Genomic DNA, 15,486 nt, shown 5'->3' with positions numbered 1-15,486 from the left:
ACACACACACGTACACACACACACACGTACACACACACACGTACACACACACACGTACACACACACACACGTACACACACACACACGTACACACACACACACGTACACACACACACACACGTACACACACACACACACGTACACACACACACACACGTACACACACACACACACGTACACACACACACACACGTACACACACACACACGTACACACACACACACGTACACACACACACACGTACACACACACACACGTACACACACACACACGTACACACACACACACACGTACACACACACACACACGTACACACACACACACACACACGTACACACACACACACACGTACACACACACACACACGTACACACACACACACACGTACACACACACACACGTACACACACACACACACGTACACACACACACACGTACACACACACACACGTACACACACACACACGTACACACACACACACGTACACACACACACAGCCCACCTACACACACACACACACACACACCTCCACAGCCAGCATCCTCTCCACTTGTTACAGGGTTGCCCAGCCCAATTCCCAGCAAACCCCATCATCCTGGAATGAAAATCCATCCTTCAGGGCCACTTTCTCCTGGATCAGGTTTGCAAAGCTGGAAAACATCCCAACTCTGTGTTTCCAAAAATCTAGGCCCGTGAGCTGGAATTCTCCACCATAAACTGTATGAGAAGCTCCTCAGTTTCTTATATTGTTTCAAATATATGCCTATAATGCTCATGGCATTGCATGGTACAAGATATCCAGAATATTTTGTTTTTTATTTCAGATCTCTAGCATTTGCAATTGTACCTTTTATATTTTAAAGATTGGCCTTTTCAGCTAGGTGTATTGAAATCGTAAAAGGGGATTTCTTTTATAAAAAAACTTAATGATTTTGCTATGCTTTGTACATGGAGACAAATTATCTCTCATGCTAAGCAAAAGTTATATATGTGTTTGATATAGATGAGAAACTTCATTATAAGAAATGAGCTGTAACAGGTACATATTGATTTGGTGCAGACAGAAAGATAAACAATGTAAAGCTGGCATAAACAAGGCCTGGCAAAGCCAGAAAGCAGCTCATTGCTGTCTAATTGCTGAATAGAACTTTTTAGTCTTGTTTGACAATTTAAATCTGTTTATCATTCATTTCTGGTACCAATGAAGAATGGTTGCCAACAAAACTGCTAACTATTGCCACCTTACAGCTGCACACACACGGGCATATTATTGTATTCATTTCAATGGTATAGAGCAAACATTTTTAAGTAGCAGAGGCAAGGCTAGCAAATTTAAAACAAATTCCCACGTTTATTTTAGATTATTATGCATAGTCTACTACGGGTTTAAAAAACACTTACTCAGGCATTCGATCATCCTGGATGTGGCGATGCAGTGATATTTTATCACTTACATAAACGTTGATAGCATATCTCTCAATACTCTCCTCTTGTTTCTTTTTCTCATCAGCATTCAGCGGCAAATTCACAGCCTTACCCAACTCCCCTGGACTGTGTAGATCAATATCAGGTTTCTCATATACTGGGCGCGTCAGATCCTCACTTTGCTCATCATAAGAATCGGCCCGGTACTCCCTCTCCTCAGCACTTTTCTGCCCAGCAGAGTTTTGAAAAGTGGAAATTGATAGTTCTATGATAACGTAAGCAATCCATAATAAACTGATCAGAATACAGCTCTTCCCAAGCCAGCTCCATTTGCGTTTCACAGTGATCTTCATGGTGTGTCAGTAATGCTGTTCTTGTGGAGATTGAAGGACAGAATGTTGTTGGAACTTCTGTAAAGGGACAGTTAAGAAATTAGGTAACAGGCTCTCAAAGGGCATTAGGTTTCAATAGTTTTTTTAAAAACCTAACAACTGAACAAAAAATTCCAGAAGCCTTTCCTCAAAATATGCCCAATAAAGTTAATCTGGTCATTAACAAAATGAATTGGATGAATTAAACTCCAAATTTTTTTCCCTCATTCACCATGCCTTATTTAAATTTTTTTTATGGTTGTTACATTCAGACATGCTATACTCATATACACTTCCTCAAACAAAGGAACTAATTCAATTCCAAGCCTTTGCCAAAGCTACTTTCCAAGTAAAAGAGCTGCTGGTTTTCTCTCCAATTAAGAAACAGCAAGTAGATCTGGAGGATCAACAACTTACTGGGCTACAAACTGTGACCACTGTCATGCCACTTCTTACAATTAATCTCATGGCCTGACAAACCAGAAACTGAAATCTTGCGACTTTATTGCCCCATGCAACTATTTCATACTCTTAAATCCACTCAATCTTCGATCACTGAGATCCAATGCATTTTATTTCTCTCCAAACCACTCAGGAAGATGGTATTGTCTTGTGGTACTAAGAAACCTCATTCTGCCATCTTTCCATCTATCTAGCAGTAGCATTGAAAAGGGGCTTTGACCAGATTTGAATGCCTAGCCCCTTCTACACTGTTTTGACTGGAACTTCTATACCATTGCCTACAAGGCTGATTCGTTGCTATGTGCCTGTATCATCGTGGAAATCAACTCTACTGGAAAAGTGAATTATCCAGCATCAGTTCAACCTGCCAACCTCTATGAAGGAATACACCATTGGACTTTGATTCTGGACACTGGACATGTGTGAAACAACAATTCTTTTCCCTGTGGTCTTTGCCCTGTAAATCTTTCTTCTCTCTATTCTTCTTTTACCGAATGAGTGAAAAGGAGGCAATGTTGCTACCTACCTCCCAGGTTTAGTGTGTGCAAATAAACTAACCATCTCAGTTCATCCTATCATGAGGTTGCTGTGGGGTTAGTAATAGAAATTGGAGTTGGGAAACAAGCCACTGCTTATAAAGGGGGAAGCAAATCAAAACATCTTTCTATTTATGGATGGGTGATGAGAGGTTTAAATTAACCCCCATCCTGTCCATAACAATAGTTAGGAGGAATAAGTGGCAGAGATGTTATTGAATAATTAAACTAAAATTAGATTTTACCAAGTTACATGATTTATGAAGTTAATAATTATATGTTACTGTCACAAAAAAAAAATCAGATCAGAAAAATATCAAGCTCAGTGGTTTATCGCAAATAGGGTTGGATGAAGTCGGTTGGTGATGGATACTAAAGGAAAGTAGAACATGTTCCATCCAAGTGAGCAGCTGATGAATAATAATTGCGGGAAGTATGAGCATGTGTTGCACTGTGGATCCTAGAGATTGAAAGATTTTCCAATAAAAGATAACTTTTGAATAAGTGTTTGGCTGCTTTGTGCTGGGTGTAGGAGTCAGTTATTCCTGTGGTACGGATACTCTAAAGAGGCTGTATGATGCCTTTCATAAAAGGGAAAAAGAGGGCTGCGAGAACCATTTAGATGAGCAACTGATGTTCTTCATAAAACATGTTTGTAAGGTAAAGTTTATTTTCAGGGATATAAGGAGGTGGAAAAGAGTTCATATGTGTCTGCATCACATTTTTTTGGTCGAATGTGAATAGGGAGAAATTTTAATTTGAAGAGAGAGATTTATTCATGGAAAGGAAAAAAGACAAACTTATAACCAGTGAGGAAGAAGAAAACTGACACCTTCATGATACAGAACTTTTATTATGCATTATATATGCACACAGGATGGTCGTTCCATAACCATCATTAGAAATATAGATCCTCTTCTTGTGCTAGCTCACAGGTTAACACATCTGCTGTACACATGAAGGTATCACTGTAAAATTCACATCAACAACTAAGATAGCATTTACTATTCAAATATTTAGACAGTATTTCCTATTCAAACATTAGAATTATAAATAATGAAGAAGCAGAGGATGTTGTGAGTATGAATAATTCACTTTACTGTCACAGAATGGAACAAATCTCTCATCCCAGCCTGATAAATGTTAAACTGCCAGTATTGCTGCCTCTTTCAGGGGAAGGAGAACACTTTGTACCAACTTTGAATAAACTGACTCCTTTGTGTGCATTTTAAGTCTGTATGCAGCTCGAAATGGGATCACTTCAAAATAAGTAGCCTTGCATTGCATTTTCAATTACATGTTAATATGCATGCACTGAATAAGACAAACAAAAATAAAAAGGCACAGAGGATAAACATAGACTATTAGTTGTTTAAGTAAACTAGGATGTACGTAAATCTTTGGTCAAAAAGTTTCCATGAGGAGGATATTTCACTAAAATGGGTGATGTATAGGAGATGGGGTTTCACCAAGCAAGAAAGAACTTACATTTATTAGCGCCTTATTATGTCTCAGGATAACCCCAAACAATTTAAGTGCTGTCATTTTTGTGATGTAGACAAGGATAGAGGTTGTTCAGCACACAGCAATCTTCACAGGCAGTAATTAATTATCAGCTAATCTATTCTTCAAGGGCGGATATCTGAAGGAGAAATATTGACTCAAACACCAGTAAAACACCCTTCAAATAGTGCAGTTTGATCTCTTACAGCTTCTGAAACATGCAGGTTGGACCATCAACAATGCAGCATCTCCTGAGTACTGCACTGAAAAGGCTGCTTGAGAGCATGTGCTCAGGCCCTGAAGTGAGACTTGGAATTCACAACCTCTTGCCTCAAGAGTGGTACCAACCAGACTGACCTGACAATAAAGTAGCACAAAATTTTCAAAAATTGCACCAACTTTCAAAAGGCTTGGCCTATGTAGCTCAAGAGTCCTAATCCAGATATCACTTTCATCTTCCTCCTGTTTTAGTGTCAATTTGATATCCTGTGTCCTGCTGAAATGACTCTTAGTAACAAAATCAGATTGGGTTTCCTTATCCTTTCTTCATTGTAAACAATAGTAACAGTAACAATCTGAAATAGTTTGAAGTTTTTCAGACACTGCCAAGTCATCCAGTGGTAAGTTGGTCTGGACTTTTGCAGACCTACCCCAGTAGTTGGATCAACTCCTTCATTGTAACTAGTTCTTTCCATTTTATAATACCTGGCCAGTTTCTCCAACCTGATTTACAAGTCACAAAAAAGTGAAATCTCTTAACCGCTATGTGCAAATTGAAACTGAGTGTCAACACCAGCAAAGTTGTTTAACACAATTAATATTTTTTATCCTCCATCACCATTCCTTTTGATTGACATGATTTTAGCAGCTCAACATGGGCATTCAACAGCAGGGTAAGGGGAGGGAAGAGTGAAATAATAAGACTGCACAGATTTTGCAAACTAATTTAACAGACAACTACAAAAGAACCATATCTCTAAGTCCCACCATAACATTCTACGGGCCTACTTATGCACCTAATCATTTTACTTCCCTTGCCAATTGGAGGCATATAATCTGAAAATTTCAATTTTAAGTCAATTATCTTACCCTTATCTTTCCGCTCACCTTCGCAAGCACTTTAACCAAAATACACAAGGGCAGGACTACAGTTGCAGGAGAAGCAGGATTATCCCACATTAATATTTGAGTTGCCATGCTGACATTTCATGTCAACTACGAGTCTAAGTGGTCAGCAACAGCAGCCACCTATTTGCCCAAAGTATTGCATAGAAATAAAAACTGGTCCATTTTAGAGTTCACTCAACAACCCAGCAATATTGTAACCTCATTGTCTGCACATCCAAATATAGTCTTCCATTTTAATGCAGTATAGTTATTTTTTTCTTTGTAAGTGGCTTTGGTTTTTAACCTCTCCCAAGAGATAGCACTGAAACAGGGGGTGGGAAATGTATGTATCATGATGCATAAGCCGTCACATCGATGTGGGATAGACAGGCTTTCGTCCAGCATTTTTGGATGTTTTTATCGAACTTTAGATTTCCCTTTAGGTGACTAAATAGAATCTTATTGGACTTGAAATGTTAACTCTGCTTCTCTCTCCACAGTTGCTGCCAGACTTACTGAGTATTTTCATTTCAGATTTTCAGTATCTGCAGTATTTTGCTTTTGTTTTTTAAATATATTTATTCTTTCATGGGATGTAGGCATCACTGGCAAGGCCAGCATTTGTTGCCCATCCCTAATTTCCTTTGAACTGAATGGCTTGCTAGGCCATTTCAGAGGGCATTTAAGAGGCAACCAAATTTCTGTGGGTCAGGACTCACATGTAGGCCAGGCTGGGTAAGGATGTCAGATATCCTTCCCTGGAAGACATTAGCGAACCAGATGGGGTTTTACAACAATCAATGTTAGTTTTGTGGTCACAATTACTGAGACAAGTTTTCAGATTTTATTAATTGAATTTAAATTTCACCACATTACCAGTCCAGTGACATTACCATTACATCATAACATTAAACGTTCCTCCTGTAAATATTCTGGCACACTTCTACCAAGCAAAGACTTGATTTTGAAGAAAGCATTGGATTCATCTCTGTGGAACAATTGAATACAGGACACAAGTGGAATTTCTGCAGAATATACACTTAACCTAAATCTGCAGATCCTGAAGCTACTGGAGGCAATCATACAATATCCATGTTGGAATTGATTGTCAGCCTGGCTCAGTAGTATAACTATCAGCTCAGTCAAATGGTTGTTTTCAAACGTCACTTCAAAGCCTAATAGGTAATCTAAGTTGAAAGTTCAGTGCAGCACTGAGAGAATGCTGCAATGTCAGAGGTGCCATGAGACATTAAACCAATGCCACATCTGCTTGTTCAGGTCAACATGAAAGATCCCATGGTGCTATTCAAAAAGGAACAGAGCAATTTGCCTGGTATCTTGGCCAGTGCTTATACTTCAACAATCATTGGTGTATGTAATTTTGGCTGCCACAGTGACAACAATTCAAAAACAATCAATAGATTGTAAAGCATTTCAGGATACCCTGAAGACATGAAAGATGCTAAATAAATGTAAGATATTTATTTATTTGCCCTCGAAGACAAAGATTACATCAAAATCTCAGGTGTCAAAAATAATCGGTTTAATAAACTACAGATTTTATTTTGGAACTGGCATTCAGGTCAGGGAGAGGCGTTAATGAATATGATTGTTTATGATATGGCAAATTAAATTATTTCATGAAAAATCATGTGCTTTTCTGTCATTACAACAACTTGTATTTATATAGCACCTTTAACATAATATAAGGTCCTAAGGCATGTCACTGGCCTGTTATAAAACAAAATGACACCGAGCTACGATGAGATATTAGGACAAAGGGCCAAAAGCTTGGTTGAAGAGCTAGGTTTTAAGGGGTATTTTAAAGAAGGAAAGGGAGATGGTGAGAGGTGCAGAGGTTTAGGGAGGGATTTCTAGAGTTTAGGGACGAGGCATTTAAAGGCACAGCTGCCAATGGTGAAGTGATTAAAATCAGAGATGCTCCAGAGACCAAAATTAGAGAAGTGCAAATAATCTCAGAGGCTGGTAGGGCTGGCGGAAATTACAGAGCTGTGGGAGGGGCAGAACCATGGTGAAATTTAAAAACCAGTTTTAAAATTCAGACATTGTTCAACTGGGAGCCAATGTAGGTCAGCAAGCATAGGAGTGAGGATGAGTGACAGTCCAACTTGGACACAGACAGCACAGTTTTGGATGAGCTTAAGTTTACAGATGGTAGAACGTGGGAGACTGGCCAGGTATGCATTGGAAACAATGGCACAGATGAGGGCTTCAGCAGATGAGACAGGGTAGAGTCAGATGATGTTACGGAGGTGGAAATAATTAAAACAAAACAAACTTTTAAAAACTGTTCTGAGGGGCTAGGGAACTAAACTAGTTAGGAGTAAAAATCAGGCAGCAATTTATCACAGTAAAAGTAACAGCACATTTGATGCTGTGTACAGTCTACAATATTAGTCTGAGAATAAACAAAATTATCTTGTCCTAAATACCACAGTATTCCTATCATTTGGAATTTTTTTTTAAAATACCAGTACATAGAACTTAATAGTAATAATAATATTTGAAAAGAAAATTGCTGCTAAAGAACAGTCTTTCCAATACCTTTAATTTTGGTACTAGGGCCATTCAGTCAAAAAAAAAACACAATCTGATCACATGCCTTTCACTTTACAACTGCTTCCTAGCAACCATTTTCATTAATGCTACCATGCGGTCACAGAAATTTGAATACATGCAAACTAAACTTACAATTGATAATTCCTTACCTTCTCCCTCTCAAAGCAAGAAAACCATTGCGTTCATCTGAAGCATCACTTGCTGAAACCTGAATCCACGCAACCAGCAGGCAGGTTATATCAAAGAAGTAACTTGCACTAATCCAAAAATAAAATTTCTTCGGCTCACACACTCAGTTTAGGATTACTTCTGATCTTCCTAGCTAGCCTCCTGATATCCTTTCATCAACTGCGAAAGCAACTGATACTTCAGCTGCACACAAAACAAAGAAGTGCAAAATGACATTAGAATCAGAAAAACAAATCCTGCTTCCCTTCCATACTCGGTCCTCTGGACTTCCATAACCATATACTGTCCATCCATCTTTCACCATGCATGTGCAAATAGTTTTAGATCAGTGGTTCCAAAACTGTGGGTCACTGTTCCAACTGGGGTTGCGAGCCACCTCTCATCAAAGACTGCATCCCACAACGAAGCCCAGGTGGTATCCAGTCCTGCCCCATGGCCCTGCTCGTCTCTCAATCTCTCTGCCCCCCAAGGTTTTCTCCTCTCCTACTTAATCATTCTCCCACTGAATCCTTCTACTGATTAGGCTCTCAGAATTACTGCCTTCTCCCCAGGATTTCTTCTCTTCTCCTCAAGACTGTTTAATAAAGTCACCAGCAAGGGACTCATGATAATTTGAGGCATCCTGTTCTTGGCCCCTATCGGAGCCTGGTGTGCATTATGAGATAGGAATTAACAAGCCAGTTGATCTGAAAAAAATAACTGGAGCCTGAGAAGGAGTCAGATCTTACCATTGGTGAGTATGTGGGTGGTGAGGTAAGGCAGGAGGAGTGGGGGGGCAGGGGGGGTAACCTTACTAATTATTACATGACTTAGTCTGAAATTGGTTCAGCATCAATTACACAGTTTTCCTTCTAGCATCAGTTTACTCCAGTGGAATATGGGGAGTGAACTTTACAAAAAGTTTCAATTAGAAGTTTGTCAGGAAAATATGAAGTTTTTGATAGGCGATAGCTGGTAGTATAGGGTTGGTGAATCAGATAGCTCAAGCTGGTGTGTATCAGAGGTTGCCTTGCCTCTTCACTGGCCACACCTAGCAGCTGACATGTGTGGGTGGAGAGGCGGTGATTACAGTGTGTGTTGTGGGGGGGAGGGCGAGAAGATCTGATTACACTGTGTGAGGCGGAGAAATTACCCTTGAGAAAGTGGTGGTGATCTACCTTTTTGAATTGCTGCAGTCCATGTGTTGTAGGTACACCCACTGTGCTGTTAGGGAGGGAGTTCCCAGGATTTTAACCCAGCAACAGTGAAGGAACAATGATATACTTCCAAGTCAGGATGGTGAGTGGCTTGGAGGGGTACTTCCAGGTGGTGCGTTCCCATGTATCTGCTGCCCTTATCCTTTCAGGTGGTAGGGGTCATGCATTTGGAAGATGCTGTCAAAGGAGCCTCAGTGAGTTTCTGCAGTGCACATTGTAGATGCTACATACTGCCGCCACTGTGTGTCAGTGGTGGAAGGAGTGACTGTTGAAGATGATGATTGGGGTGCCAATCAACTGGTCTGCTTTTTCCTGGATGGCGTCAAGCTTCTTGAGTGTTATTGGAGGTGCACTCATCCAGGCAAGTGGGGAGTATTCCATCACACTCTTGACCTGCGCCTTATAGATGGGGGACAGGTGTTGGGGAGTCGGAGGTGAGTTCCTCGCTGCAGGATTCCTAGCCTCTGACTTGCTCTTGTAGCCACAGTATTTATATGGCTGGTCCAGTTCAATTTCTCATCAATGGTAACCCCCAGGATGTTGATAGTAGGGGGATTCAGCAATGGTAATGCCAATGAATGTCACGGGGAGATGGTTAGATTTTCTCTTGGAGATAGTCATTGCCTGGCATTTGTGTGGCATGACTGTTACTTGTTACTTATCAACCCAAGCCCAAATATTGTCCAGGTACGGACATGGACTGCTTCAGTATCTGAGCTGCAAAAGGTGCTGAGCATTGTACAATCATCAACAAACATTCCCACTCCTGTCCTTATGATAGAATGAAGGTTATTGATGAAACAGCTGCAGATGGTTGGGCCTAGGACACGACCTTGAGGAACTCGTGCAGTGATGTCCTGGGACTGAGATGATTGACCTCCAGAAAGCAAGACCATTTTCCTTTGTGATAGATATGACGCTAACCAGAGATAAGGAGAGTTGAACTGAGTGGTGAAGATTCTGCCACAAGAGGCAGAAATGGAAAGAGGGCAAGCATAAAAAGCCAATGACATAGGAAGTTGTAGACACAGGGTAGATGAAGAAAAAGATTTTAAATTTGATGCATTTGGAGTCAGATAGGCAGTACTAATCTGTGAGGGTGGGGTGATGGATGAACATGAAGAAATTAGTGAAGGACAGGAAATAGGAAACTAGATTTTGAACAAGTTGGAATGATAAAGGGCAATAGGGGGTTAAGAAGGAGAATATCGATGAGGTTATGAATTACTTCCATTGAATGGCAAGTAGCAATTACCGGGTATAAATTTATCATTAAAAGACGCAGTGGAAGATAGCTTTATGATTACGTCATCATGAATATCATGTCAATTTGACACAGCTTTTCAATAACTCTATAAAACTTGCTATGCCTCAGTTAAAGTTTCATTCTAAAAATATAGTGGAGATCTGTATTATCCCTATTGAACAAGTGAAGAAACGCCATTTGACCAAACACAAAATAACACTATTTGATTGGTACAAGTTTGCTGCTCTCAATGTAAATACAGATGACCCAGTACCTCCAGAATAACTTCTGCAACAGATTCTGAATAATAAATTCAACTTCAGAAAAATACTGGCTTATCCTTGACAGAAGTAAAACAGCTGCCAAAATGAACTCTAAACAGCAGCAGTATATATTGCTGCTATCTCACAAGGTTGACAGCGAATAACTTCCAAGTACTTGGAGTAACAGGAGTCCAGCGCTTTAGAATGACCGACCGAACTGTACAAAGAGCAATAGCAGCGGCTGCCCTTGGGTTTCAGAAGTTACGCCGTTCAGCGGCGTGTGTACGAATGAACAATCCAATTAAAACAAATTATTTTATGTACTTTATTTTAATAAGTGTGTCTGGACAGTGACTGTCCAAGTGACTGTCCAACCCCTGTATGAAGGCGGAATCTGTTACTTGTGCTAACAAGTGATAATGAAACTGAAGTGATGTGAGTTGAGGGTGAGGGCGGTTGGATGAGAGGGGTTTCCGTGTCCCGTAAACAGATTCAGGAAACAAGCAGCCGGGCTGGTGCGGCCTGGGCTGCCGCATCTCGCAAGCCTTGGTTCAAATCAAGCTGGCCCTGAGGAAAGTTTCTTTAAAATGAGAAAGCGAGGGGTGGGCAGTAAGTGGGGAGAGAGAGTGGGGGGGGTGGGGAGGGGGAAGAGAGTAAGAGTATGGGGAGAGGGGGAAATTACATGGTAAAGAATGCAAGTGAAAGGAGGGAGGATTTACTTTAGTTCACACTCACCATAGTCGCACTCAGAGCCACTACATTCTGGCACAAGGCAAGTCTCCGCTCAGCCGAGGCGCAACTGGTGGCGGGGAACTGGTAGACAGGGCACGGGGAGCGCCCCTAGGCGGGTGTCGGGCAGTTCTTGCGTCCTGCCCCCTCTTGTGTTGCTATCTATCTCCACCAGGAAGTTCTCGTCCTTCTCTCACACATCGAGTGTCAACTGCACACAACGCATTGTGGGGCCCCTCCCACCTCCAGCGCTCAGTTGCCGGGGGGTGGGGGGGGGGGGCGTTCTAGAGTGTGTTTATATATCTTCACCTGTTTGCAAACTCAGTAAAATTCCTCCATCTTTCCATCTTCTCGCTTCCCACATGCCCTTTAATAAATTTGATCCTGGGTGGAGGACAAGACTATAATATCGCCCATCTCTGAGTTGTCCTAAGAAGATTCTGGTAGGCCTTCTTGAACACCAGTAGCCCTTGTGATAATGGTGAGGTGGGGGATTTTAAATATTGACCCAGAAACAGGGATATATGCTAAGTCAGGATGGTGTATGAATTGGCAGTACTGGTGTTCTCAGAACATTGCTGCAATTGTCATCAGTGGTAGAAGTCACAGGATGGGTGGGAGATGCTTGAAGATGAAGGCTTGGGGAGTTGCTGCAGTGCATCCTGTAGGCACAACATTCTGCACCAAAATGCAGTAGCGGCAGAAGGAATGGATATTGAATCCAATCATCGGGACACTGATAAAGTGGACTGCGCTACATTCAATGGCGTTGAAACTTCTTGAGTGGTGTTTTGACCATACCCACTCTAGCAATGGTGGGTATTCAATCTGACTGTTGACTTGAGTCTTTCAAAGGCTTGAGGGAGTTATAGAGTGAGCTACTCATTTACAAACTATTCAGCTTCTGTCCTCTTGTAGTCACTGTGTTGAAATGGTGGCCCCAATTAACCTCCAACTAATAGTGATCCCTATAATATTGATAGAGGGAGCCTCAGCAATGGTGGGGGCTTTGAGTCGGAGAATGGCGGGGAAGGGAAGTTTAATATATCATTGCTGAAGATGGTCATCGCCAGGCTGTTACTTGTCATTTGTCAAGATGTTGTCTGTATCCTGCTGTAAGTTGGCATAGGATGCTTTATTATCAGAGGAGTTATGTGCAATATAAAGATTGGAGTAATTTAGAATCATCAATGAATAATCCCATTCCTGACTTTATTACAGAGGGAAGGTTAATGATAAAGCAACGGAAGACAATAGGGATGGAGATGTTTTCATTCAGAACAGCTGCAATGAGGATCTGGGGCATTAATGATTGCTCCCCCACCCCCCAACACAAACACAACCATCTTCCTTTGTGCCCATTGTAATCAGCTATATAATGGTTCTTCCCTTTGAACCCTATTGGCCTCATTACTGTTGGGACACCTTCACACCACATTCAACTTAAATTACTTTTAAACATATATTATGTAAACAGATTTTGATATCTTAGTTATTCTAAATTATAATTTGGCTTATTTTCTTGTCTCTTGATATCTCTAAACTATGAGTTGACCAGGGAGCAGGCTAGACAGAATGCTAGTTTCCTGTTGCACTGCTCTATATCCTAGCATTTAGAAATGTGCTGAGACTGGCACTAAAGATTATTCCGTTTTCTCAATGCCTCTTTAAGGAAGGTCCTGGGCCAGGGATTGGTTGCATGGCTAAGATCAGAAAAACGCACAATATAGAAATGAAGCCATAAGCTCTATGATTATATGGTGTCATACTTTGGCATACCATCCACAGGAGAAAAAAATATAAAAGTCTGAGAGTAAAAGAAAGTGGTATAAATGAGCTTTTTCGTGTCTCTGACAAAGAATGCCAGATGTGCTACTGAAAAATCATAAGACTAGTATGATCCTGGAGGCTTTTATTCAAGTAATTACCAGTTGAAACCTACACTTTCTTCATAGCTCATTATACCAGGTAATTTGTTTGGTATTTGGTGAAACATTTCTTTCAAATAATTTATGTAACGTGCAGGCTAGCAATTTCAAGTGCTATGAACGAACTGGAGGAACTTTCCCTCCATCAGAATGAGGGGTAATTTGTGTGCCAAAAGCAGAGGTTCAAGTATTTTAAACATTAAAATTGGATTGATTCTACCACATTGGAATCTGCAGATGGAGAGCCTAAACTGGTGCCTGAGGGACTTTTGCTCCCCAAATTAATAAATTATCAAATATTTAAAAGGCTAAAAATAGTATTATCATTCAATTATTGTCAGATATCATAAAAAGGTAACTGTATTTGAGTTAACATAAACATATTGATAGAGTGGAATAAATAAAATGAATGCTGAACCATGAAATGAAAATGTTTTCTGTAAGATGGTAATAATATTAACACCTGTCACATTATAATGTGAGGGTTGACTTCAAAGGATTGCTCCATTTTGAAATAAATCTAATGTTTAAGTCGCAGTACAGATTGCTGATGTCTAGTTCTAACTGGGGAGACTGGAAGTTTTTTTGTCAGCTACATAAGCAGTTGGTTCTGTTTCTCAAATAAAATAAATTGTTTACAGTTTTGTGCAGGAGTGATCAAGGATCCCTGACAACTGAAATAAATAAATCAGTTATCAGCCGTTCTTCATTGTGATTATTTTAACTAAGCCTTGATCTGTTGAATTATCCTATTGAATCGTAATGTTATATATTAAGAAAGATCCCTGCACTTACCAGCAGTTCTTAAAAAACCCGTTACTCTGTTTGATAAATGGGATTATCTTGTCCAGAATCTTCACCATTGTGACATTGGAAAGTTCTAATCAATTCAAAGAATGAAGACAAATGTTACCTGCAGGCCATTATGCCATCCATTATGTCATATCAAAGGAAATAATGTACAAACTGTTTGTTCCTAAATGGCCAATAATAAATGGCTTTCTATGTTGGCATTGTTCACAAATTGTACATGGTTTCCAGGAATGTAAGAACAGGAGAATCTATTTTCTCATTTAATGAGATTATGCCATATATTTGTCTTTGCCTTTTATCCATTAATAACATTGAAACACAAAAAAAATCAATCTCAGTTTTAAAATTTAAAATTTATCTAACATCAGTTGTCATTTGCAGGAGGGAAATCCAAACTTCTGTCTACTATTTTTCTGTAGAATTCTTAGACTATGCCTCTTAGCCCTCGACTTCCCAACTAGCAGAAATAGTTCCTCTCTATTTATCTAATTGAATCAAATCACCCATTAATCTTTTAATTTCCCAGAATACAACCCCAATTTATGTAATCTCTCCTTGTATTTTAACCTTTAGATTCCAGGTGTCCTTCTGGTAAACCTACACTGCACTGCCCCCAAGGCCAACATATCCTTCCTCAAATGTGGTGCCCAGAACTGCTCAATGACAGTAACATGGCTTTTACCCCTTTGCATTCTAGTCCTCATGATATAAAGATCACCATTGCATGAGCATCTTTGATGATTTTTCCTGCCTTTTCATGATATTTTAATGATCTACATATCTGGATCCTTAAGTCTCTTCAGAACCCACTGTTTCTAGATTTTACTTTTTTTCATTTTATTTGTTCAAGGGATGTGACCATTGCTGGCAAAGCTAGCACCTGCTTCCTATCTATAATTGCCCTTCAGAAAGTGCTGGTGAGTTGTCTTGTTGAGCTGCTGCAGCCCACGTGGTGTAGGTAGACCTGAAGTGCTGTGGAAAAGGGAGTTCCATGTTTTAGACCCAGCCTCATTGAAGGAATGGCAATATAGTTCCAAGTCAGGATGGTGTGTGGCTTTGAGGGAACTTGCACATGGTGGTAGTGTTCCCATGCATCTGCAGCCCTTGCCCTTCTAGGTGGTAGAGGTCATAGGTTTG

General features: G+C 40.3%; 1 protein-coding gene across 2 annotated transcripts in view; it reads right to left on the bottom strand.

The window, feature by feature from the left end:
• The window catches only part of poc1bl (POC1 centriolar protein homolog B (Chlamydomonas), like), a 74,787-nt gene extending 62,966 nt beyond the window's left edge, over positions 1-11,821 (bottom strand). Inside the window, exons 1-3 of one of the 2 annotated variants that reach the window (XM_041184527.1) lie at positions 11,615-11,821; positions 8,135-8,357; positions 1,403-1,836 (exon numbers count right to left, since the gene is read on the bottom strand). In XM_041184527.1, the coding sequence (XP_041040461.1) occupies positions 1,403-1,779 (377 nt within the window). In that variant the 5' untranslated portion in view covers positions 1,780-1,836; positions 8,135-8,357; positions 11,615-11,821. The remainder of the gene's footprint in view (positions 1-1,402; positions 1,837-8,134; positions 8,358-11,614) is intronic. The other variant, XM_041184526.1, reaches the window with a different exon arrangement.
• Positions 11,822-15,486: the final 3,665 nt, after the last annotated feature.

Source organism: Carcharodon carcharias, chromosome 3, assembly GCF_017639515.1.
Source record: "Carcharodon carcharias isolate sCarCar2 chromosome 3, sCarCar2.pri, whole genome shotgun sequence".
Lineage (NCBI taxonomy): Eukaryota > Metazoa > Chordata > Chondrichthyes > Lamniformes > Lamnidae > Carcharodon > Carcharodon carcharias.
Note: the sequence above shows the minus strand (reverse complement) of the source record. Positions and strands in the feature narration are given on the sequence as shown.